At 36.8% G+C, this 26,994-nt stretch overlaps 1 protein-coding gene across 9 annotated transcripts in view; it reads right to left on the reverse strand.

Moving 5' to 3' along the window:
• The window catches only part of LOC121734914 (glycogen synthase kinase-3 beta-like), a 54,013-nt gene extending 27,388 nt beyond the window's left edge, over window positions 1-26,625 (reverse strand). The window contains exons 1-2 of one of the 9 annotated variants that reach the window (XM_042125545.1): window positions 26,215-26,625; window positions 2,501-2,554 (exon numbers count right to left, since the gene is read on the reverse strand). In XM_042125545.1, the coding sequence (XP_041981479.1) occupies window positions 2,501-2,554; window positions 26,215-26,326 (166 nt within the window). In that variant the 5' untranslated portion in view covers window positions 26,327-26,625. Of the gene's footprint in view, window positions 1-2,500; window positions 2,555-2,634; window positions 2,908-20,650; window positions 20,914-26,214 lie in introns of those variants that run through there. The other 8 variants (XM_042125550.1, XM_042125544.1, XM_042125548.1 and 5 more) reach the window with 8 other exon arrangements.
• Between the last annotated feature and the right edge of the window lie 369 nt (window positions 26,626-26,994).

The following is a 26,994-nucleotide window of genomic DNA, read 5'->3' on the forward strand; positions in this document are numbered from 1 at the left end:
GGGAGAAGACTTGCGATATTTTACGTCACGTTAAGAGGATACACCAGGGGCTAGAGTAATGAAAAAAAAATACGTGTAATATCTATAGCTGTCTCCCTTACCTCAAGCCTATACCGCAGAACGCGATAGAGACAACTGCAGAAAATCAACGATTCGTTGTCCCCTGATTCCTTCTCCAAAACTTAACCGATTTAAGTACTTTTTTCATTAAAGATTAAAGAAAGGCTTGAGCTGTGTTCCTATGTTTTTTTTTTTTTTTGTATAATCTAGCCAAATCTGTTTTATGGATGTTGAACACAGCGGAAAATCTGGCCATTTTTTTGGATTTTTGAACGTTCATTTATCTTTTTAATAATTAATTTATGAAAAAAAAAGAAAACATAGGAACATTGTATTAGTGGCCGTAGATATTCAGGAAAAAAATTATAACTCTACTAGCATTATCCAGGGAGGAAACAGGGGACAGCGTTTGTATAGAAAAAAGGGCGGTGTGGACTCCTCTTAAGTCTCCAAATCCGCAAAAAGACTAGTGCCCAAAACTATCGTTCGGCAGTAGCCAATATTGGTTTAATATATTTTTAAGCCTTAAAATTGCGACTCACAATTATTTAAAGTTGAATGCTCCGAGGTACGAGCAGGCGTTAATGAATGTGAATTGCGAAGAGACGCCCACCGATTAAGAAAACAGAGAGATAAAGTGACACATAATACGCCTTAGAATTTAGGTAGAAGTATAGGCCTCAACGTTGACCATGAGCAATCATAGACAAAACTCTTAGAGAGCTACTGACCCAAAAAATCAAACATCGTCCTTCTCTCTTCACACTCACGTCCGTCTTTCATAAGCCAGGTGAAAAAGGACGACGCGGAATCATCGCCAAATTAGTTTTACTTGAATAAAAGACGAATTATTAAGAAGATGGAGACTGGAGAGTGTAAAGCCTAGTAGAAAGCACTCTGAGGTAGAAACTAGACATGAAAAATGTCTTTAAAATCCTAAGAAATTTATTTAGGAAGATAGAATATCGATGGATCATTCAATCGCTGGGCAAAGGATAAATAAAGGATGTAATGGATGGAAATGGATGTAAATGTAATATGTATGTTACATATATATAAATACTAGCTGTCCGGCAAACATTTCTTTGCCATTATTTCGCCCGTATTATTTTATTGAAGTGACTAAATATGTATGTCACCATAGCAACGTCCATTGCTATCCCGTCGCACAAACAATGGTCGCTATCAGTCTCGAGTTGTAATAATTTACTATTATATTTTATTCAACAAATCAATATAAAAAGTACCCAGTAGCCGATTCTCAGACCCACTGAATATGCATATAAAATTTGGTTAAAATTAGTAAAGACGTTTCTAACATTGATGTGATGAGCTCTAGTTATGTAATAATAAATGTAAATAGGTAATTGCATGTTATACTGATAATCCACATCACGCCCTTTGTTACAACGATGACTAATAAAATCGCCTACAATGCGCCTACGCATTAGGGATTATCACAATTAACAACTCTGTTTAATAGTGTCACAATGGTGTCTTTTACTTGGGAGTTGGGCATCGTAGTATTTCTAAATTGAAAGTAAGAATTACTACGATGCCTAATTCCTAAACATGGCTTAAAATAAATTCTCTGATAGACATCGAAACCTTCCAAGAGAGTAGAGACACTTGAGATGATAAAATCTTTGAAAATCGGGATATCAGATTGTTTTAGGTTAAAATCTAGCCCGGCCTTTACTTTTTCTACAATGACCTAATATTAAAACTTTATGCTTTTAAGTTAGCTGTCAACTTAAGTAGAAAATATTGTAGTTTTGGTTTCGCTGCATCTGTACATCTAGATTCTAGATACTGCGTCGCTAAAAGGTTCTAGGCAATTTTGTTACTTTTTAATAGAAATGGAAAAAATGCTTAAAAATATACAATTTCCGAAAGCTATTACCGTCGTGGTCTTTACGTATCTACTAATTATGCAAAGACATAAATTGTGATGATAGTAATAATTAGGTAATTACCAAAACACACAAAAATGATATTTTTAGTTATCTCAAAACTAACGATGACGTAAAAAGAGGAAAATATTGCGTTCTAAACATTGCTATGTTAACTAAGTACGAACAGCTATTTCTAAACTAACATCAATTCTACTGTGATGTGTAGGTTAATTGATATGAATGATGTGATCACTAGAAGACAGACATCGCAAATCATAATAATTCAAGACACAGTCCATTAAATAAGAATAAATCATCCAAGAGAGTAAAAAATTTCAACAGTTTAGCAAACGTTAACAACCTTTTGCTAAACTATTGAAATTTAACCTCTTTCAGGTTTCAATTCATTCTCGTTTGGAAGAATGCAGAAATGAACTGAGCTCACATTTTGTAGGATGAGCTCCGAATGCAGTGAAAATGGTGACAAAATAAACACTAAAGCCGAGCTAATTAAATCAATTTAGTGCGCCACGTCGAGCACTTACGGTGCGATGTCTTTTTTTCCGAAGCCAGCTCGGTCTTAGGTGTGTCCACGTCGCCTGCATGCCGCAAAACACAAAAGCAACATTAGAACATCGAAATAGAGAGCATTAACATCGATCACATTTCGGAAACTCACTAATCGTGCGTCGTAATTTTTTACAGAAGGAGGAGAGGCGGTCGCGGGCGCGGCTCAATTGGCCGCTCTTGTCGGCATCGAGCAGGCGGAGGAGCGAGGGTTCGGAGCGCGTGACTTCGCTCACGGGACGGAGCTGGAGGGCCATGGCGGCGTCGGAGCTGGCGTCCACGCATACTGGACCCGGGGGGCACTCCAGCTTGGACAATCACACGCGAGCGCGCTCCACGGTAAACTGAACCGCGACACCTCGCCCCGCCCGCCGAACGCCGACTCTAGCTATATTCGAGCGACACTAAAAGCCCTATTCAAACAATTCCGCCTCTTTTGGTGCGCACTTTATTTTTTGTTGCCATAGCTCTACGCTACCGACGATATTTATTTACCGAGCATGCTCATAATATTTTAAATCTTAGTTATATTATTGTAATCGTTTTTGCATTTCGCAGAAAATATATTTAAGGTTACCTACTAAGGAATTTACGAAAACAATCGCATTATCTCATGTCTAGTTTCAAACAAAAACACGCCAGCGAGAAGATATTATATGATAACGATCAAGATATGGGTAATTAAAAGTGTTATTTAAAAATAATTTTCCAGACCCAGCCCAGATAAGGAGCCATCAGCCATTATCTCAAACTTTTTAAAATAGCTGGTAGCGAGAGGTCCAAGAGTTCAGAGTTCCAGACACAATTCTTGATGTGTGCATGTTACCGAAGCCGTTTCATGCGAGCATTCAGGACAGGTCTATGTAACATACTTTTATTGTAACACGGGCTATTGTACAAATGCTCTTAATTGTTCTAAACCCTGTCGCAACTGGAACACCGAAGCAGCATAAACGTACGGGATCAAGTCAATTATGCATTACATTAGCTTAGTTTCTAGAGGCTGCTTTACATTCGTGGACTTTGAAAGGCTGCTTGGGGACGTTTAGGAATGCTCCAGAATCCAGATTAAATAAAGCAGTTGACTAGCATCAAGAAACACCAAGGAATATTTTTCTGTCGCCCCCAAAAATTTCCCCGCATAAAAACGCAACGCAAAGTCGGTAATATTTTGATCACTCATATAACAGATGCTTTAAGACTGTGTATAAACGCGCGTGCATGTCTCTTTATAATATTGATGATAATTTAAGTCGTATGACGTCACACCTTTAAACCGGCTAATGTGCTAAATACTTGGGTATATATAAATTCTCACAACAAACCAGTGCAATACACGAAACTTATAATGGGTAAATAAACTTTAGTTCAACACGTTTACAAGCTATTCGAATGCATCATATTTAGCGTTCGGTAGATTTATTTGTTATACTTCTAAATATAACTGCCCACGTAATAGGTCTAATGCCACAAATCAAAACCTAGATTCTAGACAGAGTCTAGCTTATCCTTATTTATATTATAAATGCGAAAGTGTGTCTGTCTGTTAGTTCTTCATGCTTAAATGGCTAAACCGATTAATACGAGTATAGAAATCTGAAATGAGAGACACGAAAGGGCATAAGTAGGATAGTTTCTGTTGTGGAAAACGGTACGGTTCCCGTGCGATACACGAATTTAAGCGCAATGGAGTTGCGGACTTCATCTAGTTTACCAGATTTTGTAAGCAGTACCTACGACACTGGAAAGTTTATTCAATTGTCTAAAGTCTAAACTCTCGCGCTCCAACCTTCGTCCCACGCAACATCTAAGGATGAAGGTTAAAAATCTTGGGATTGAACTCCAGTGCTATCTCATCAAAGTTTACTACGTATGCATTGTAACAGTGTTAGTGATGTTAAAGAGATTATACACTCATAATAACCGTGTAATTGGATTGAACATTTGGCGAAGTTAGTTGGATTCCCCGCACGTGAGCCACCAGCAACGTTTTATCTTGCGTAGGTAAGAACTTGACCTAACCTTTAGGCTCAATTACACATAGCCGACGCAAAAAAAATTTAGAGATTGAAAATTATAATTATATTAGCGCGAGCGGCCTGAGAAGAATACAAAGTTAAAGTATTATTCAACAATCCTGAATAGTTCGCAAAGAATCAGAAAAAACAGTCTATCTACGTATAGCACCTTCATCGAGGGTATCGCAGACACAATAGATTTTCAATTGCTATGCGGCAGCCGGCTGCCGCTTGGGGATTGATGGGTTAACCGTGGATCGTGGAAAAACGAGACACAGTAGAATTTCTAATGTGCTCGGTCACCGCCCACCGGTGACAGTATGGGGCTTGATGAATAACTTAAATAGTTTCAGATTATTTTAAAACAATTATTATGAAATATCAAAGTAAAAATATTATATTATTACGATATTTCATAATAATGTATAAATATGAAAGAAAATAAATAATAATATATATATGAAATATATATCATAATATGTTATATTATACTATATTATGATATTTCATAATAATATACTAGCTATTTGACCGAGCTTTTTGCTCGGTATTCGACAAAACACGAATAAAATAAAATTTTCTAAAAATGATTCCTAGCTATATATATATATATATATATATATATATACAAGAATTGCTCGTTTAAAGATATAAGATTGAGATATATTATCCGTAAAATTTAAAACCCAAGAACGCGTTTCGTATGCGGCTTCAAACAAATAAAATCTTTTAGGTTTTTAGGGAATGAAATGGGATTGTAAAGTGTTAGTAATGCCCTTTTGGCCTTTGGGACATAATCCGACACGCGCCGTTCCCGCCCTGAATAACGAATGTCGCAACTCCCAGGTGGGACACTCCAACACACAAACCGGTTGCTGGCTGATGCATCACAATGATGCAATTATATTATAATCTAACTTGATGACGCCTGCCGAAATTCCTTTTTCGCGCACGAACCGTGCATTTTTCCACAACAAAAGCCATCGTATGTCCTTACCCGTCTCTCAAAGTATCTCCATACCAAATTTCACTGACTGACATTATTATGGAAGTAAAGGTGGCTTTCGGATCTTTGCCGCGAGCGACCGCGACCGACGAAAATTCAAACGAAATGCCACTTGATGACATAGGCGATAGGTTTCATTTTACTCTACCAACTAGCTTTTACGCCGCCGCCGGCGGCAGCGTGGGTCGCCACCAAAATGTCAGTAGAAAATGACACTTATATTCTATGTCATAAAGTAGCATTTTATTTGAATTTTCACCGGTCGCGGTCGTTCGCGGCAAAGATCCGAAAGCCACATTAAGGAGTAAGGATAATAGAAGCCCCGTGCGTAAAAACAGTACTCATCCCGCGGCCCGCGATCTGTCCTCCGTCGTCTACTCTAAATCTATGCCAAATTTCAGCGAAATCAGACAGTAGTTTCAAAGCGATATGAAAACACAATCTGTGAAAATTTCAGAAGTCTAGCTATAGCGGTTCTTGAGATACAGCCTGGAGACAGACAGACAGACTAACAGACAGACGAACGGAAGTCTTAGTAATAGGGTCCCGTTTTTACCCTTTGGGTACGGAACCCTAAAAAGCCTTGCTTTTTTTTACAAAGGGAAATGCTTTACGCATCCCTGGCAAATATCGGCCGGGGTATGTGGGACTCATGCGTATAGTGTACCCACTAAAACCCCATGGTGCTCCACTCCTCGCTTAAGGCAGAGTTGCGGGTACGATATAACCTACCGCAACTCTACCAGCGGATCATCCACATTTTGCAGACCCTCATGCCCTCACCACCCCGCTACACGGGAGGCCGCGATTACACGGGAACCTCGCCTAGCCTTACTATAAAATGATCTGCTAATATTATCTAAAACGAATTATCTTTAAAAATTATCTAAAAAAAAATCTTAAACAATTGTTAGAACTTAAAGCAGTATCCATTGTAACATCTGCAGGACGATATAATAATTGATTCTAAAATAATTAAAAATATAGCGCCATGTTCCAGATGATATCAAAAAATAGAACGATGATCAGGCATTTGTTCAGATTTAGTTACGTTTCATTTCTACAGGTGTTCCCGGTGAGGGAAGAAATTAAACGTAACTTGTAATGAAAAACTTGTAATGTAACGTTACAGAGTCGAGCATTACTTTAGTGAGGGAGGAGAGCCGAGCATTACAATGCGCACCTAGTAATGATACAGTGTGTAAATCAATGCGCTGGAATGCTTAAAGTCGCATTACATTACACGTGAATGCTCGTTGGTCAGTGAGGTATTTTTGTAATGTAATGCTCAAAAACGCCCGGTGAGGGAGCGCCTTACGAATAAAATAACGAAATTACCGTAACAAACGATATGGCTTTATCATATAGCATATATAGCCTATTTTATCGTAATATATACATATATATGTTACATATATAACGATAAAAGATACATTCTTGATAAAGTTTGCAGATAATATGATGTAAGCAAGGTAATATAGACCGGAGCCAAAGGACATTGGCATGCATCGATCTTGCAACAACATAAAATATGCAAGTACTGTCGAGTGTCGACGCAGGCGGCAGGAACAAGAGAATAGAAACCAGGAGTTGATATTATGAAGGCTGAATCGATTTGGCTGTTTTTAGCCCGGCCGCACATTGTCCGAATTCTGATCAGAAACAGTTGAATTTCGCCGGACCGCCACCCGCACACTATCCGAAATATCCTTCCGGCGAGTTCACGCTCACTCGGCTCAGCGGGGCTAAAATGGTCACATTTAGTAATTCCTCTGAATCAATTCAGCAAATTAATTGTCAAAACTGTCAAACTGACAAATGTCAAATCAGTACAAAAATACAGAAATGAATTGCAAGCAGAGTTGCATTTTGCGATTTTAGAAAAATGAATCATATTATGATTCATATCATGATTCTACAAAGCGACCATTTTAGCCCCGCTGTACAAAATGTAAGACAGCGCGGACGTTCAACTGTTTCTGATCAGAAATTTCGGACAATGTGCGGCCGGGCTTAATCTTGAAACATTCGTGGAAGTCCAAGAAGGTTTATACAGTGTGTAACAAAAATAAGCGATAATACTTTAGGGTGTGTACGTGTTCCTTGTTTACTGTGAAAGTAGTTTTTCAGCGTTGCTACTTTCACAGTGAACTCTTTACAAGGAACACGTACACACCCTAAAGTATTATCACTTATTTTTGTTACACCCTGTATTAGGAGGAAACCGATTCGAAGTTCACCGAGTCATCTAGTTATTTTACCAAAAGTTGCGCGCGGCTCTTCCCGCGTAAAAAAATATCCTGAGGTAATCGTACATGTACTTACGATTAATACAGAATGATTAAAAAATTCCTATTTCCTTTCCCGTGGTTTACTCTATATATCTATGTAAAGGGCATTGGGTAACTTTGTATGGACCTGTGGCGTCATTTTTTTTTTCCAGCGGCCAAGGATAAAACCATTACTATTTTGTAGCACTACATATTTAGAGAAACATATATTAGTAATAAAAATTATTCTTAGTAATATCGGAGCTGAGCTACGATTATTTTAGTATATTTATTTTTGCACCTTATGTTCACAAAATCAATAGTAATTAACGTTACTTTATGGAGCTATCCTTAACAAATAGATGTAGAAAAGGTATATTAATATGTTGGATATATATTTCTCACTAGAGACTCACACGACTTCGTCCGCGTCAAATATGAATAATTTTTCATACATATTTTCACATTGGGTTAAATTCTTGTCCGACTAAAATATAGCCAGAATTGAGACTTCTTTCTCGTGTCTTTCATTAGACAGTGGTTTTCAAAGGGCCGGATGCAATATTAGGTAATTGTAATTATTGTTTTTTTGTATTAATGTGTTGTGGGTAAAATGACTCTAGGGTGTTATTCCCATAATATAATATCGATTATTTCCACTATTTAGCGAATTTTGGCCATAGTTTGGTAGTATAATATAATATATTCTGTACCATAGTGCACTATGAGTCATACCTGCCGAAAGATGGCGTCTAGCGTCATACTGTATGACGCTGGACGCCACCTTTCGGCAGAATTATCAGTCTAGCTTTTAATCTACTTCCCGGCTCATTATAGAAGTACAGCTGCTGCAGGAATGTTTTATAGAATACTAGCTGTTGCCCGCGACTTCGTACGCGTGGACTTCAGTTTATAGCGCGCGATGTCAACAAAATTGGTATCAAAAGCTTTTATAAAAAAAAACCCTGGTACCCTTTAAATCAAAACAGCTGTGCAGTGTGTGCACATAGTATTTCATTTTTTTAATTAAACTTTATATTTTATGCCAAATTTTAAAGCTCATTTAGCCCCCCAATTACACAACTTTACCCAATAAATATTTATCATTGATAGGTTTAAGGTTACGTCACTGTATATACAGTGACGTAACCTTATAATATAAAGTACTGACTTATTAAATAACGTAAAAAAGAAATGACAACCGAAAAAAATCGAAACTTGAATGTATGATGATACCACCTCTTATAGAAAGATGTTGGGCAAGCGTTAGCGCGATGTAAGAGATGCACGGCGCCATCTAGTATGAATTTTTGGGAACTAACTTAATTTTAACAAATTTTCGTATTTTCACCCCCTTACAACCCTTTTTTCCAGTTAAAAAGTAGCCTATGTCATTTCTCAGGCTTTAGACTGTCTGTATACAAAATTTCATTACAATCGGTTCGGTAGTTTTGGCGTGAAAGCGAGACAGACAGAGATACTTTCGCATTTATAATATTAGTATAGATTAACTATTTACTTATACAAAATATATAAAAAAAAACAAAACGGCCTCTTTAAAATGGATTTGCATTTTTTTGCAAAAGAAAAATAAATAGTTAAAAAACTCATTAAATGACGGCGCGTAGTTGTACAGTTCGACAAGGCTTTCAAATATGAATATTATGTTAATGATGTCAATGGGCGCTGCTGGTAAAGGAGAACTGTCAAAAATGACTTTTTTGTATGATAGAAGCGTTAGTTCCTTTTCTCGCCACGGTCATATACAGCCTTGTCGAACTGTATGTTGAATGGTTAATTTTGGTTGGTCATTCTTCTAAAATGTACGAATAACTAAAATTAAAAATAAATGATGTAATGAATAATTATTATGCTTGTATCTATATAAGTAAGTGATAATTCTTTCTTTTATATAAAATAAGGGGGCAAACGAGCAAAGGTGTCACCTGATGGAAAGCAACTACCGTCGCCCATGGACACTCGCAACATTAGAAGAGCTGCAGGTGCGTTGCCGGCCTTTTAAGAGGGAATACGCTCTCTTCTTGAAGGTTTGCAGGTCGTATAGGTCCGGAAATACTGCTGGTGACAGTTCGTTCCAGAGTTTTACAGTGCGCGGCAGAAAGTTACGCGAGAAACTCACGGTGGATGACTGCCACTCATCAAGGTGATGAGGATGGAATATTTTTCGCGTGGGACGATGGCGAAAAGTTGCAGGTGGTATGATTCCGAACAATTCCTCAGAGCACTCCCCGTGATACAGCCGATAGAGGATGCAGAGTGAAGCTACATCTCGGCGTAATTCCAAGGAGTCCAAGCTGTTTGAAACAATATGGCAGTCAACAATTCGAGCGGCCCTTCGTTGGATACGATCCAGAGGGAGCAGTTGGTATTTTGGCGCTCCTGCCCAGAGATGAGAACAATATTCCATATGTGGCCGAACCTGCTTCTTTTTTTTTTAAATAGGCTTGGCCCACCACACATTCCCACCACTGTATCTCCTGTGTCACCGGGATCGACAGCGGTATCCAACCACGAAAACCCTTTGATATGATCTCAGGGAGCCCGAGGGACATGCTAAAACTGTCTTGAGACCCGCAACGAAATTAATTAGAAGAAAATAGGAGGAGTAGGAAGATGAACCTGCGCCTTGTAGAGGTGTAGGCGTTGGTCCGGACTGAAGTACTGTCTCGCTCTGTCGAGAACACCAAGCTTCTTCGAGGCTAACTTGGCCTTACCCTCTAGATGATATTGGAACTGGACTTCGCTCGATATGCTAACGCCAAGTCTTTCAATGCTAGGGGAGATGGTTAAAGATGTGCCCTCAAAACGAGGATGTACGACCATTGGTGACTTTTTAGCGGTGAACGCGCAGACTTGTATCTTGGCGGGGTTGAATTGGACTAAGTTACGTCTACCCTATTCAGAGACTTTCTCCAATGAATTCTCTATTTTAGACACATGTTCGTTTCGACTCTCAATGACATTTAGCCGAAAAATATTGGGGGAGCCGGTATATACAGCATCACCTGTATTATCATCCGCATAGCAATGAATGCCGTTGGTCTGTAACATGTCATTGATATGCAGTATGAATAAGGTATGCGATAGCACACAGCCCTGAGGGACACCAGCATCAACAGACTGTGTTTCCGAGCATTCGCCGTCAACTACGACCTTTATGCTTTCGTCTGCTAAAAAACTTTTTTGTGATTTGCATGGGCAAGCGCCCTGGCGTAAAGAGTTTCCCCATACAAAAACGAAAAAAAAAAAGTTCTCTTTCAGCGCTACTACTTTTACAGTAAACTTAATACACGGGACTCATACACAGTACATACACTTAAGTATTATCACTTAGTTTTGTTATACCTTGTATACTAATATTATGAAGCTGAAGTGTTTGTGTGTTTGAAAGTGCTAATCTCAGGAACTGCTTGTTCGATTTGAAAAATTCTTTTTTTTGGATAGCCCATTTATCGAGGAAGGCTTTAAGCTAAAAAATAATGCAGTTTTTTTTGTATTTTACTGAGTATTCATGTTATGATTGAATTTACTTTTAGTTGAAAATACGAACTTAAAATGCCTAATATGTCGGCTCCGATATAGTTTAGCTATATGTCCCCCATTATAAAGTTTACTCCCCTTGATATGTTGTTCTTTCATAATATGCCGGTTTGGTGAGTGGCCGCGAGATTTGAAAATGACGCCAATATTACCCAAACCCCTTTAATTTAAATCGACTTAAGAAAGACGAAAGCAAGACAACAAACTTTACCTCCCATAATAATATAATAATAATTAGTAATTACATTTCCCAGTAAGTAGAGACCGAATTGGCTTAAGTTACTTAAGGAATTAGTATATTTTATCGGCGTATTACGTTATAGTAGTTGTTATTGATAAGTCGATAGCTAAAAGCACGTTATACAATGTCAAACTATAATTGATCGATTTTATCAGAGTTACAATCTTAATAGTTCCTATATTCTAGGAGTTAGGACCTATAATTACTAAAACCCTAAAATATTCATGGACCGTAACATGCAAATTTTTAGGTAATAAATAGGCTCCAAAATTGAATACGGACAACGAAAACAAAGGCATTACAAAAAAGACAAAACGTTTGTTACTCAGCAAAATACTTCTGTGAATATGACACGGAAGGATATTTTGAGACATTTTCTTAATAAGCTGTTAAAACCACAAAGAAAACAGCAAATTTACGCCCAAAATAATTCTGGGCGCAAATCCAAAAGTTTTCACGCAACGTAGTAACCACGTAGTAACGTAGATTTACGTAAGAAATTAATTTATTTACGGCCATTCTTTAAGGTCATTTTGAACGACCAATTTACTTTTTAACCAGCAATTTGTTTCTTGGATAGCTTTAAAAGGTATAGTATAAAAGTATACCCTTTAAATAGTATCGTAAGTAAAACTGGCCGCCTAGTCAAAATGCATTCGCCAGTTTCAAAGCAAGCTAACCAACTCCAGGGATTTGTTTTAAGGAATACAAAGGAGTTTAAAAAGCCTAGTTGTGCCTTATACTTATTTTCCGCTCTTATAAGAACTACGTTGGAATATGGTAGCCCTATATGGTCCCCTAATTACAAAATACATATAGAGGACATTGAAAGTGCCCAGAGAAAAATTCTTAAAATCATTTGGTATCGTCATTTTCCCGGTAGATCAAATTTAAATTACCATGATAGGCTTATGTATTTCAAAATAGAGACCCTTGAAAATAGACGCATATATTTTTTGACTTATTGTTCTTCTATACGAATCAACAATATTATGCACAATTGCATAATATTGTTGATTGGTCGGAATTACTATCTGAAATTAGCTTAAATACCAAGTTTAGTGCACGTAGAGCTCATCGTTCAAATTTATTTGCTTTTAAAGGTCTACTACTAGAATAATATTTCTTACTTTAACCCTTTAACACGTATGGCTAGAAAATATTATAATGAATTAGCTAAAGACAGCTTAAAGTTGGACATTTTTGAAAACAACCGTAATAAATATATTAAAATCGTCAAAGACATCCTTCATAGCATATTTACCTCTGCAAGTTATGAGTGAAATAAGTAACGTCCAAAATATGAACCAAAAAATTGTGCTAGTTTTATGTTAATATTTTAATTTTAATGTGTGCACATATTTGTTACGTTGCGATTTAGATCTTACATTTAAATGTATATTTTTGTTTAGTTGAGATTGTAATGTGTTTTGTGAATTTAAATAAATAAAAAAATAAAAAAAAATAATATATATATATATATATATATATATATATATATATATATATATATATATAATATATATATATAAATATATATATATAATATATATATATATATATATATATATATATATATATATATATATATATATATATATATATATATATTATAAATTATCAGTGATAACTGATAATTTATAATATATACTTACTTATATACGTATCAACGTGCTTGACTACAAACGACACAAATCACTAAGCAAGCCCATCACTCAGCATTTTAATTGCTACTTGATCGGTTTTGTCCTATGGATAAAATTGGTCAAAATATGCTATTGATTCTGTTATGTCTCGATTTTTATTAATTAACTGTTCATTTAAGTTCATTTTGGACGTAATTTCTTTGTGATAATATGGATAGTACTCCAAATAAAGCCTCTCAAGTAGTGGCTTTGCTAAGAGCTGGATTTAGCCGGCGATTTGTGGCTAGAAGTGACCTTCGGTTAGAAGAGTATACCGAAGTTTTTAGACTCTAAACTTTATCAGGTGGCCAGGTTCAGGATGACATCGGGCTACATCTAAACGTGATGACCGTTTAAGGGTGTCAATGTCCTTGCGGAATTCACATCTTATTGGAGTTCAGTTGCAACGACGACTAAGGGGAGTCAGATGAGTTACAGTAAGTGAGTAAACTGTACAACAAAAACTTGCAGCTGTTTGACTTCACAAAAACGGCCCAAGATTAGCCCCAGCACACCGTCAAGCGCAGCTTAATTTCGCCCATTCTCGCGTTGATTGGTTGTTGGAAGAATGGCGGGCCGTACTCTTCTCTGATGAATACAAAATCAATCATTATGGTAGCAATGGTCGCAGGAAAGTAGGAAATGAGAACGATTTGGTTCCATTTGGCGGGGGTTCGTGGACTGTTTGGGGCGGTATTTCTTTTGATGCAAAAACCGATCTTGAGTTCGAAACCGGGCCGTGCCTTGGCACTTTGACTGCCGATCGCTTCATCCAGGGCGTGGTAGGATATCATAACATGCCATATGACGAGTTTGTTGGTGAAGGTTTTATATTGATGCAGGACAATGCTCCACCGCACGTTGCTGCGATAGTTCGTCAATATCTCTCCGAGGTGAGGATTTGTGCATAATATTCAAAATGAAACGGCGTTGCTCAGTGATTTTTATCTCATAAGGGCCTTTTACACCTGCCGAGTGGAATTGCGACTTGCGAGGCAGTGCTCTCGGCCAATAAAATTACGGCACACATCAGGCCGTACACAACACCGTACTGTAGATGGGAAACATTGGTACCGTACCTATTCATAATTTTTAAACTAAAGTACTAAGCTTTCCACAAATTTTATGTGGTTCTGCTAATCAACGAGGTTAAAGTTTGGGCTCAATGGGCACTTCTTTTCCAATGCTCTGAAAAGCAAAGGTTTTAGAGTGCTGAAGTGATGCAGCATATTCTAACTCACGATAAGATAGAACGTCATAGTTGCGATAATAATTAATAAATACGAGGGCTGCTATTTATGTATCCGGAATTAAAAAAAGAAACAGACATATATCATTTAATATGGTTTTATTGCTTTTCAAAATATTCGCCGCGATGATCAACACACTTTTGCATACGCTGGAACCAATTTTCATGGCACTTTTTCCATTCTGATTGAGGTATCTCCAAAACGTGCATTTTGAACGCATCAACAGCCTCTTCGCGGCTCGAAAAACGTTGACCACGTAATTTGTTCTTCGCGTATGGAAATAAAAAGAAATCGTTAGGTGCCAAATCAGGGCTGTACGGCGGATGACCAGTCAATTCGATCTTTTGACCCTCCAAAAACTGAGTTGTTTCAGCTGAGGTGTGACAGCTAGCATTGTCGTGATGTAATATGATTCTGCGTTGTCGGTTGTCCTTTCTTATTTCTTGAAAGACTTCTGGTAAACAAATGGTCGTATACCATTCAGAATTAACCGTTTTACGATTCTCTAATGGCACTGTAGCCACATGTCCATTAATTCCAAAAAAACAGGCGACCATTTGCTTCAAAGTACTTTTCGCACGAGTAACTTTTGTTGGTTTCGGCTCATCTTGGAACACCCACACCGTTGACTGTTGTTTAGTTTCGGGGTCATATGCATAGATCCAAGATTCATCACCTGTGTAGATATTATAAACGGCTTTTGACGTACCACGGTTGTATTTTTTATCATTTTTTTGCACCAATCGACACGAGCCCGTTTTTGATCGATTGTCAAGTTGTGCGGAATCCAACGCGAACATATTTTTTTTACAGCCAAATGTTCGTGTAATATCTTATGTATGCTCGTCATACTTATGCCTAAGGACGCCTCTATCTCGCGATATGTAACATGACGATCACGCATTATTAGTTCCCGCACAGCATCTATATTTTGTGGGACAACAGCTGTTTTTGGGCGACCTTCTTTATTTTCATCCGTGAGCATAGACCGCCCACGATTAAACTCACTGTACCAGTGATAAACAGTGGTTTTTGATGGTGCTTCATCTCCAAAAGTTGCGGTGAGTTGAATAAAGCACTGTTGTTGATTTAGCCCACGCCGAAAATCGTAGTAAATCATTGCACGAAAATGTTCACGCGTTAAATCCATGGCAAATGAAGACACGCAATTTTCAAAATGACGCCACAATGGAAAAATAATTGACAGTCACATGAAACAAAATGTATTCTTCAACCAAAGAGTTCTATTTTCAAATGTTGTAATTACTTTTTAAATATTGTTCTTGTAAGTGGCCAGTTCCGGATACATAAATAGCAGCCCTCGTAATAATAAATATTACATGTAACGTGAGAGAAGGTCCTGCTCAGAAATCAGAAGGCAAAGGACGTCGGTGCAAACGTAATAATGCAACAACAAAGGGCTAGTAAGTCAGTCAAAGATAGTCCCAAAATCAGGAAATTAGTCTGCAATAAGCACGCATTTAAATATTGACCACCAAAATGGTAAGACAGGCCACTCATGTAAAATTGCAAATTTGTGACGTAACAATAGGGAGGAGGGGGGGATCCCACAAATATCGGTATCACATATACACGGTCTAAAAATCATGAAAATCGTGAGACGTAATTTATTGATGGTCCCTATACACGTTTTTATCTCGATTATAAACAGCGTTCACAACTTATCAGATGCTATCAGTTGTCAATGTCGGCTGCGAATAACAACTATAAAACATGTGACGTTTGCACACAAATTGCCCATAGATATTGTGTGGGTGGTTACTCGTTAATCGCTTTTACTAATATTGATTACGTTTAAGATTACCGCAAAAACTAGATTAGAAGCTGGATAAACTAGATAAACGCTAATCATAATCTGATCCAAGACTGTAAAAAAAATTTAAAGAGACTACGTTCTCTGCTGATCCAAAGATGAGTTTGAAAAATGACTTAGAGCTGGCGCGCACTACGACTTTTTGCCGCGCGATTATTTTACCGACCTACAAAAATTCAAATAAAATGTCACTTTATGACACAGGCTATAGGTTTCATTTTGTTCTACGCCACTGAAAAGCAGCGACGGCATGGGTTGCTAGACCAATGTCGGTAGAAAATGAAAGCTATAGCCATTTTATTTGAATTTTTGTAGGTCGGTAAAGTAATCGCGCGGCAAAAAGTCGTGCGCGCACCACGACTTTTAGTCGCGCGATTATTTTACCGAACGACCAAAATTCAAATAAAATGTCACTTTATGAATTAGGCTATAGGTTTCATTTTCTACCGACAATTCACTATCGACCCATGCTGGCTTTTCAATAGCGTAGAGCAAAATGAAACCTATAGCCTATTTCATAAAGTGACATTTTATTTGAATTTGTGTAGGTCGATAAAATAATCGCGCGACTAAAAGTCGTAGTGCGCGCCAGCTCTTACTCCTGTGGAAGTCTTTTTTTTTTGTGATACGTTGGAAAAGCTATTTGTCAAATAATGCTTTTTCATGACAGACAACATGGATCAGTTAGTCCTGTGACCTGTCTTAATCTTCGCTAATAAGACAGTTTAAAGATTAACTGAAGTTATTCTAAATACTAGAGATCGTCCAATGGTCGAAATTCGATCTTAGTTTCAACGACATTAGAACTACTATATTTTGTAAAAAAATATTGACTTTATCGTATTTTTTTTTCAACTCTTGTCTCTGGGACTCAGCTGACCTCAAACTGGCTGCGTAAGCATTGTCTAATAGTTTCTAAGACTCAATTAAAAAAACTACAATCCATTTTCAATTTGTCAACTTGTTGTCAACAGACTTCAACCATAAATAAAAGAGTATAATTCGTATGTATAGGCTTGTCACTCGAAAAGCTGTCATTTTTTTGAGTGTGCACATTGTAGCGTATTGTTGTGTGTTTAATGTTTTATTTGTTAAAAAAATGTATGATAAAAGCATAATATCAAAATAATATTAGCTCGATGCGATCCTTCACCATATAAACTATAATTGTGCAAAATTTCATGCACGTCTACGTTTCCCCATTTTTCGTAAAAAGGGTTACAATGTTTTTCGCTCACGTATTTATATACCTACTAGATGTCCCGCGCGGCTTCGCCCGCGTAAATTAGAAATTTTACAGAATCCGTAGGTACATTTTCCCATAAAAAATATTTCCCCCGTTTTTCCCACATTTTCCTGAGTTTCTTCTGTCGTATTAGTCTTAGAGTAATAATATAATATAACCTTCTCGATAAATGATGAGTCTTACTCGATAAATGATCTATCTAACACTGAGATAAGTTTTTAAATCGGACCTGTAGTTTCTGAGATTGACGCGTTCAAGCAAACATACTCTTCAGGTTTATAATATTAGGTAGATATAGATTTTTTTTTATTATCGCTTGACAAACTCGAGTCTCGATCTAAAAGACTATGAAATGGTATAATATGGTAGTGATGATGATGATGATGATGATGAAGAATGTAATTTGCATAGTAGCATATGCTTTCTGTTCTTAAAACAACGCCGAAACTCCCAAACTTGTATCTATAAAGAATCAGGAATTCTCTCAGCACCTTCCGAACCACGGTATACCAGGTATATCTCGGTGCAAAATCTTACTTGTTGGTAGCATATGCTTAGAATACTTCTCACGAAACCGAAGTCACCATATGTTTCCCTATAAGTTTTCAGGAGTTCCCTCGATTACTTATGGATCCTTCATCAGATCACCACTTTTCTGAATATAATACCAAATTGGGATGATACCCTATATACCAAAAGAAAAATTTTGAAAATCGGTTAACAAACGGCGGAGTAATCGTTGAATATAAGAAAACGAACATAACACCTCCCCCATTTTGAAAGTCGGTTAAAATTGTAGCCTATGTGTTATTTATTTAATATTTTAATCAGCACATGAATTGAATAACAAAATTTTTTTCAAATTAATCGTAGCACCATCTGTCAGGACAAACTAAAATTGAAATAGAATAATATTGAATGCGATGATAGCGCCGTCCGCCGGATCTAATGTAAACATTCCAAAATCAACAACTCCTTATAAATAAGAAATTAATTGAAAAAACATTTTCCAGTAGACCAAACTGTAAATCTAAACCATTCTCGAATCTCCACGAACACACACAAAAAATTTCATCAAAATTGGTCCAGTCTATAGATGCTGGCGGGAAAGATTCCGAATTATTCCCGTCGAATACTTCGGAAGTATTCCGAAATATTCCGAAACTTTGGGAATATTTCAACTGTCAAAAATAACGAGGAAAATTGCGCTTGGAAGTTGTAAACTATTTATCTTTAGTTGTGTATCTAAGAATATGTGATGCCGGTTACTAACATTATTAGCCAAGCGGCGAGAAACGGCTTTTTTGGCTTATTATCATTACTAGCGATAAATAGCGGCTGGTTACTTTTCTTTGATAATACCTAATCATATAAGTTCGTTTATTTTTTATGGTTTTTATTCTGATTTACTTACAATAGGATATATAGGATATAAGTAATAAGTAGGTAAGTAGAGATTAATCTATCCCATTCGCCATTACTAATTTATGATAAAACTAGATGACGCCCGCAACTCCGTTGCGCCAAAATTCGTTTATCGCGCCGGAACCGTACATTTTTCCGGGATAAAAACTATCCTATGTCCTTTCTCGGAACTCAAAGTATTTCCATGTTAATTTTCAGCCAAATCGGTTCAGCGGTTCGAGCGTGAAGAGGTAACAGACAGACAGGCAAACAGACGCACTTTCGCATTTATAATATTAAACCTAGAAGTAGGTATAGATAAACAATTTATATTTTACTTAAGTACGTAATGTGCCACTGAACAAATAATTCACTCAACCACCACAAACCACAAACAAACACGTATATTTCCATTGAATTATTCCGGCGAAATATTCGACGGAAACATTCGAATGCGGGGTACGAATCTTTCCGCGGGGTGAGGGAAAACTTCTCCGGGGAGCATCTCCCTTCCGCGCCGCCGCGCGCCGTCGCCCGCTCGCACGACTCTGTCAATGTTTCCGTCGAATATTTCGCCGTGGCAGTCGGCGCGCGCGAAGCGGTGATAGCGGCCGGCGGGAGACGCTCTATGCGCGGCGGCGATCGATGATTGATGCAATATACGATTTTTCAGCATAAATAAAAATTCATATTTTTTTTTATTAAATTCATTTTGAATAATTCAAATTTAAAGAAACTTTCCCAGAAGTATTCCGGAATTATTCGGAATTTTTCAGAAGTTTTGCAACTATAGTCCAGTCGTTTAGGAGGAGTTCAGTCACATACACACGCACACAAGAAATATATATATTAAGATATCAAAATTGGTCCAGTCGTTTAGGAGGAGTTCAGTCACATACACACGCACACAAGAAATATATATATTAAGATATAGATAGATAATATTTTTCAAATATGGTATCATACACAATTGACGCAAGTGTTCAGGTAAAAGTAAGAAGGAATTAGAAAGGGTGACCATAAAAATCTTCTCGTTGTTACGTATCATGCATAAAAAATATAATAATACGATTTTTGAAAGTAGGTACATAGTAATAATTAAAAGTATGTAATATTTTAGTGAGAGTAACATACAGCTGTACAAATATCTACTATTGTTAACCGCAACAACTTATTTATTTACCAATAATAAAGGACGCTGGACCAAAAATGTTTGCATGATTGTATAATTTGGTTATCAACTTACCACATATTTTCCTTGTAAAATCAAGAGCGTTTAAGAAGCTTTATCTTCTAACAGGTCTAACTAAAGTTTATTTAAATAAAGGGTTCATAATTAATTTTAAATTTTACACACGATTGGCGAATTTTCATGTGAACTAAGACAGCTTTTATCTAAACGCCGCATAACATGTTTTATACTAACGGTATCTTCTGTGTATCCACAGAAATATCACATTCATGATTCAAACGCAACTTTTGTTATTGTGAACACAGGAAGTTAGAGTAGGTATTATAAAATCGATAGCGACGTCGCTAAATCATATTTTATGGAAATTCATAGCTATCATGCGAAGGCAATGCCTTGCTGATGTGCATTATTCGAGACTCACCCGATTTTGATTTAGTAGTAGTAGTTTTGATGGCATGACGAATGCTCGCATCAGAATTCACAGTGTAGGTGCCTCGACGTCTCAACATATTTTATCACATCACATCACAACCATCAAAACCGTTCGCGCGTTCTATCATTCTTAATATCAAACTTTAATCACAGTTGGGAGTAACGATCGATTGGCAATGCTACTGCGACCGGCCACCGCGAATTTATGAATTAAGCGAAAGGCGAATTGCAATTTGCAGCGCACATTGGCACAGTTACATGACGAGTGGCAACTGGCAGCAGCTCGGTCGCGAGTCGCGAGATCGCCGCCAGCCGCTGATAACGGCCTGATAACATCGACAAGTGGATGTAATATCAAACGCTATTAGACATCATTCATTCGGAGAACCGATATTTTTAAGATTATGCTCCTGCACACTGTTGGAATTTGGGCTGAAAAGTACTGCGAATCTCAAGGGACCTACTGGCAAAGAAATCAACGCATGGTTTTTAAAAGCTTTTATTTAACTTGCTCTGTATGTATACAGTTAGTATGTTGCGGTGGAATTTTGGAACTCAATTTTGAAGTAGATATATTATTTAACCGATTGAGCTAAAATTTTGCATGCGCGTTTAGTTTGGATGACAATGCACGATATGGTATGTGACATCACTCTAAATCCAATATGGCCGACCATCCAAGATGGCGAAATAATTATTTTCTATGCAGTCCTACAATAATATATTATTAAATGAAAGGGCTTTTTTAAAGTAACTCGAAAACGAATATAATTTCATTCTACATCTATCATGGCGGCTCATCCAAGATAGGGGAATAGTTATTTTTAATGCACCTCTGCAATATGGGTACTTATCAAATAAAAGGGCTCATTGAGAGTAAATTGAAAAGTAATAGTCAAGTCGTGTCGTGTCGTATCGGTTTGTGTCGTGTCGTGTCGTGACTTTACGTGACGTGACGTGAAATGACGTGACTTGGCTTCAAGTCAAATCCAGTTGAGTTTCAGAAAATGCCCAGTTGAATTTATTTTCTTCTTTTGAAACATTTAAAACCTTTTTTTTTCAAAAAGCTTTTTGTAATATAGTTTTTTTTCAAAATAAAGCATTTCAGGACTTCGATTTATTTATTTTTATTTATTTATTTATTTAACTCAGGCATCTATCCAATCCAATATTATTGGTCATAATTGGTCCTAGAATAAGCTTTTTACTAGCTTGCTAGCGCAAGCATAATATGGTAATAGGCATTTTTCTACACAAGATGTTACATTTCACACAAAATAATATATTACAATCAGTATATCTCGCCTCCGTAGTCCAGTGGTTCAGAGCATAGCTCTTGACTCGGAGGTCGTGGGTTCGATTCCCGCGTTGGAAACATGTTATTTCCAAGTTTGGTTAGGACAATGCATGCTGATCACCTGATTGTCTGACAAGTAAGATGATCCATGCGTCGGATGGGCATGTAAAAATTCGATCCTGCGTCTGACCTCTCGCCAGTCGTGTCGGTCTTCCGTCCCACTGGGCTATGACTTATGAGAGTAAAAGGAATAGAGATTGCTGTGTATTGCGCACACACTTGGGTACTATAAAATTACTTCTGCGTAACTGGCCTGGTTTCAATGAAACTGGCCACCGTCACGGAAACCGGTGTGGGAGTTATAAAGGTATGGTAACGATTATTTTGTCACAAGTTACACATTTTGTTTATAATAATGTGTGACAGAAAAGTCATTGAAGATAGTGTGAGTTTTAGACCTTCACAGTATCATGACATCTTTATGTTTTTTTTAATTTACATTTCAAGCTATTTGTCTGAAAATCTATACTAACTAGAGATCGCCCAATGGTCGAAATTCGACCTTACTTGCAACGACATTAGGACTGCTACCTATATTTTGTAAAAAATATTGACTTCATCATAGTTTTTTCAATTCTTGTCTCTGGGACTCAGCTGATATATCAGACTGGCCGTTTAAGCATTGTCTAATAGTATCTAAAATTAAATAAAAAAAACAATAATCCTTTTTCAATTTGTCAACTTGTTGTCAACCGACTTCAACCATAAATAAAAGAGCATAATTTTTCGTCAAAAGGGATACAAAGTTTTTGGCTCACGTATTAATATATAGATACTGCTGCTGTCCCGGCAAACGTTGTTTTGCCATATAAAGTATTTCGCCCGTATTATTTTACTGAAGTGACTAAATAAGTATGGCACAATGGCAACATCCATCGCTATCCCGTCGCACAAAAATGTAATAATTTACTATTATTTATTCAACAAATGCACTATTATCAATATAAAAAGTACACAATAGCCGATTCTCAGACCTACTGAATATTGCATATAAAATTTGGTAAAAATCAGTAAAGCCGTGAGGAGTATGGTAACTAACATAGTGACAAGAGAATTTTATATACTTAATAAATAATAATATTATGTCAGTAATATTATAAAGCGGAAGAGTTTGTTTGTTTGAACGCGCTAATCTCAGGATCTACTGGTTCGTTTTGAAAAATTCTTTGAGTGCTAGGCATCCATTAGACGGTAGGTTTTGCTGTCAGTTTTACCACAGTCATGACTGTGACTGGTCATGGGTAACCTACTGTATAAGAGCGTGACTGACGGTTGCATGAAGCTGATTGACGAAAATCTGGATACATTCATCAGTCCATCAGTCACCATCAGTCAAACATAATTCATGATTGACGGAATTGACTGACGCTTGCATGAGCGTATAATGGATGCCTTAGATATAAAATAGCCCATTTGTGGAGGAAGGCTATATTTTATCACGCTAAGACTAATAGGAGCGAAGAAAATGTGGAAAAAACGGGGGGGGGGGGGGGGAATTTTTTGAAAGGTATTAATATCTACTAGCTGTTGCCCGCGACTTCGTCCGCGTTAGCATAGTAGATCACATCCCAAGTATTATTTATTGTACAAAAATATTCAATGTACAGAATTGACTTTCCTACGATTTTATTATATAAGTATAGATGTTCCGCGCGGCTTTACTTGCGTAATTTAGGAATTTCAGGCAACCGTACATTTTTCCGCAAAAAATAGCCTTTGTTCCTTCACTTGGTCTATTCTTCATAAATATGAAGAATAGACCACGTGAAGGAACAAAGGCTATTTTTTGCGGAAACTGGAGCAATTTTTATGTTAATTGGCAAATGCCAATTAACATAAAAATTGCTCCAGTAGTTCTTAAGATTATAAGCAATTTCAAATAATTTTCCTCCGTTTTTTCCACATTTTCCTCTATTTCTTTGCTCCTATTAGTCTTAGCGTGATAAAATATAGCCTATAGCCTTTTCATATAATTTCCCACGTTTTTTCCACATTGTCCTATATTTCTTAGCTCCTATTAGTCTTAGCGAGATAAAATATAGCCTATAGCCTTTCTCGATAAATGGGCTATCTAACACTGAAATAATTTTTTAAATCGGACCAATAGTCCCTGAGATTAGCGCTTTCATATAATTTCCCCCGTTTTTTCCACATTTTCCTCTATTTATTCGCTACCATTAGTCTTAGCGTAATAAAATATAGCCTATAGCCTTTCTCAATCAATGGGATATCTAACACTGAAAGAATTTTTCAAATCGGACCAGTAGTTCCTGAGATTAGCGTTCAAATAAGCCCTTTCTTCTCTATTTCTTCGCTCCTAATAGTCCTAGCGTGATAAAATGTAGCCTATAGCCTTCCTCAATAAATGGGCTATCCAACAGTAAAATAATTTTTCAAATCGGACCAGTAGTTCCTCGATACTTATATCTATTTAAGATATATATTTTTAAATGTAGATTTATTGAAAAAAGATACAGTAGCAAGTAAAAATGAGGGGCTAAGGTAAAATTTAAAACTGAGCTGTGTGCTTATGTGTTCACTATAATACAGATTGTTATTTTATACATTCCATACTAACAGAATGCTATGATAGAGCCCAAAACACTTTACGATGCTCTAAATTGAAATAAATAAATAAATTATTATAAATAATTGATTGTAAACATGTTGTGTAACTATGTTAGAAGTAAGTTTCAATAAAAAAAAGTTTAAAGATTAAAAAAACCACAAAAGATTGTTTACAATCCAAATGATAATATTATAAGTATAACTAAGACTGGCCATAGACAGACCGCAAGTTGCAGTCAGGACCGAATGCTTTAGAGAGGTTGAAATTTGCACCGAACACTCAACAACTGCTCAAGTGGCCTGTATATGAATTTAGTATGGAAATTGCAGATCTATGCCTGATCGTACAGCGGTTGCTGTATAGAGATCAGTCAGCCAGACAGTGTTAAGTCAAGAACCAACTGCAAGAAGGTCCGTCTATGGCTGGCCGTAGTACAAGTATTTTAAAGATTACAGAAGTTCCATACTCAACGGGGTTCTGCCAAAATTATGATTTTTTTGCTATTGACATGTCACAATAAAAGTATTATGAATATGCACAAAATGTACATGTATATCAAAACTTATGACTTCTATGTTATTTTGAAGGTATAAGCAACCTTTTATTGGGCTGCATTAATTAATCACTTAATCACGGATTGTTGGAAATCTTTTGTTATCGCGAGGAGTTGGGAGTTGATGGGTTAACGGCCGTTCCCAATATTGGATCTATCTCTGGTTTTGCCCTACTAGAGATAGGAATAGCTCACAATTGACATAAAATATATGTCCCTAATGTCAATTGTGAGCTATTCCTATCTCTAGTAGGGCAAAACCAGAGATAGATCAAATATTGGGAACGGCCGTAAGAGACCTATTTGTTAGACTGTGTGCCTTTGTCTTAATTTTTTTGAAGCCTATGTTACCCTGAGCTATTTCGTCTACTGATACCTCAATTCATTAAAATGGAACCAGTAATTTACATGCTGTGATAATACAAACATGAATATGATGTGTCAACTATAAAAATCATCCTATCCTATGCCTTGCCCTGGTCAAATAAGCATGCATGTTTCATCATTCTTTTCAAGAAATCTGGAGGAAGGAAGGCAATAGCATATTGGGAATAGAAAAGTTACTATGGAATAGATATAGCTACACATATAATTTGCATTTTTAATTAATATCTGGTGTTAAAAGGACAAGAATAAGACCAATTAGGGTAGAAACTACTACAAATATGAAGCTACTTCTAGCAATTGGTTTCAGTGTGCAATTTATAACCTCAGACCTAAAACTAGTTGGCAGGCGGGTAAACTGTACTATACGAAGTAGAACAAGCGGATAAAGTATAAAAAGCATACGAATATTTAACCAAAAAATGACGTTTGAAACTTTTCTAATATATTTTGACACTATATCGATGTCTGTCACAAAGCAAGCCGGAGCTTATGTGGCAGATCTAGCTTCGATCCCGCAGCCATATCTTATTGAAACATATCGTATGTTATACTCGTATAATAAACTTTAATTGAAATATCTTAATACTACGCAGATTTAGTAGATAGCAGCCATACTAGTGTCAGAATTAGGAAACGTCAGTCTAAGAAATCACGATGGCCGACAAAGAATGGTTAGGTGGTACTCACTGCTAATTTTTACTCCTCCGAGAGGTGGTTTGGGTGGTTGATTGTTATCGAATGTCTTTCGAACGGATTTGCTGCCCTCGGCGAATGATGTGGTCCTAGGGCGTCCGCTCATTATTATAGGTATAAAATAAACGGCCGAATCCTGAACTTCATAGATACTACTTCACATTTCTCGTTACCACCCTTGCTAGCACTCGCACTAAACTCTCGCACTTTACCGATGTTTTACAACGTTCTGGACTATATTAACAAAACTAACACTATTATATCATTAAAATGTTAATAAAACTGTTTCAATAAACTTTTACAATATCATTTTCCTAGATTTTTAAAATTTACATCAATACAGTGAACGACAAATTTTTAGTTTCTCGGACTTCACAGACATGTTCGCTTCATTCGGCTCATTTCGGATTTCGCTCGGGCTTGATCGCATCTTCGATCTGTGACGTATGACCGATGCGTTTCACTATACGCACTTTCGAAAATATTCGAAAGTTATTTTTATAAGTAATGTATTGTAATTTGTATTGAATAATTGTAAATAATATGATAAATAATTCACGAAAATACTCATAGTTCATAATAATCATATTACTATTAAAATCTCATGTATGGTCAACTTGGGGAAGTCCGTCTGGAGCATGAAGCTAATATAGAGAGGAGGTGTCGTAATCGAATTTCCTTAAGAAACGACGCGTAACAATTTGCGGGGTGAGGGGGTGTCAAGCTCCGCCCACTTTTCAATCTTTCATCTATCGGCTAAAAGCAAAACTACTA

This window comes from Aricia agestis, chromosome 16 (genome assembly GCF_905147365.1).
Source record: "Aricia agestis chromosome 16, ilAriAges1.1, whole genome shotgun sequence".
Taxonomy (NCBI): Eukaryota; Metazoa; Arthropoda; class Insecta; order Lepidoptera; family Lycaenidae; genus Aricia; species Aricia agestis.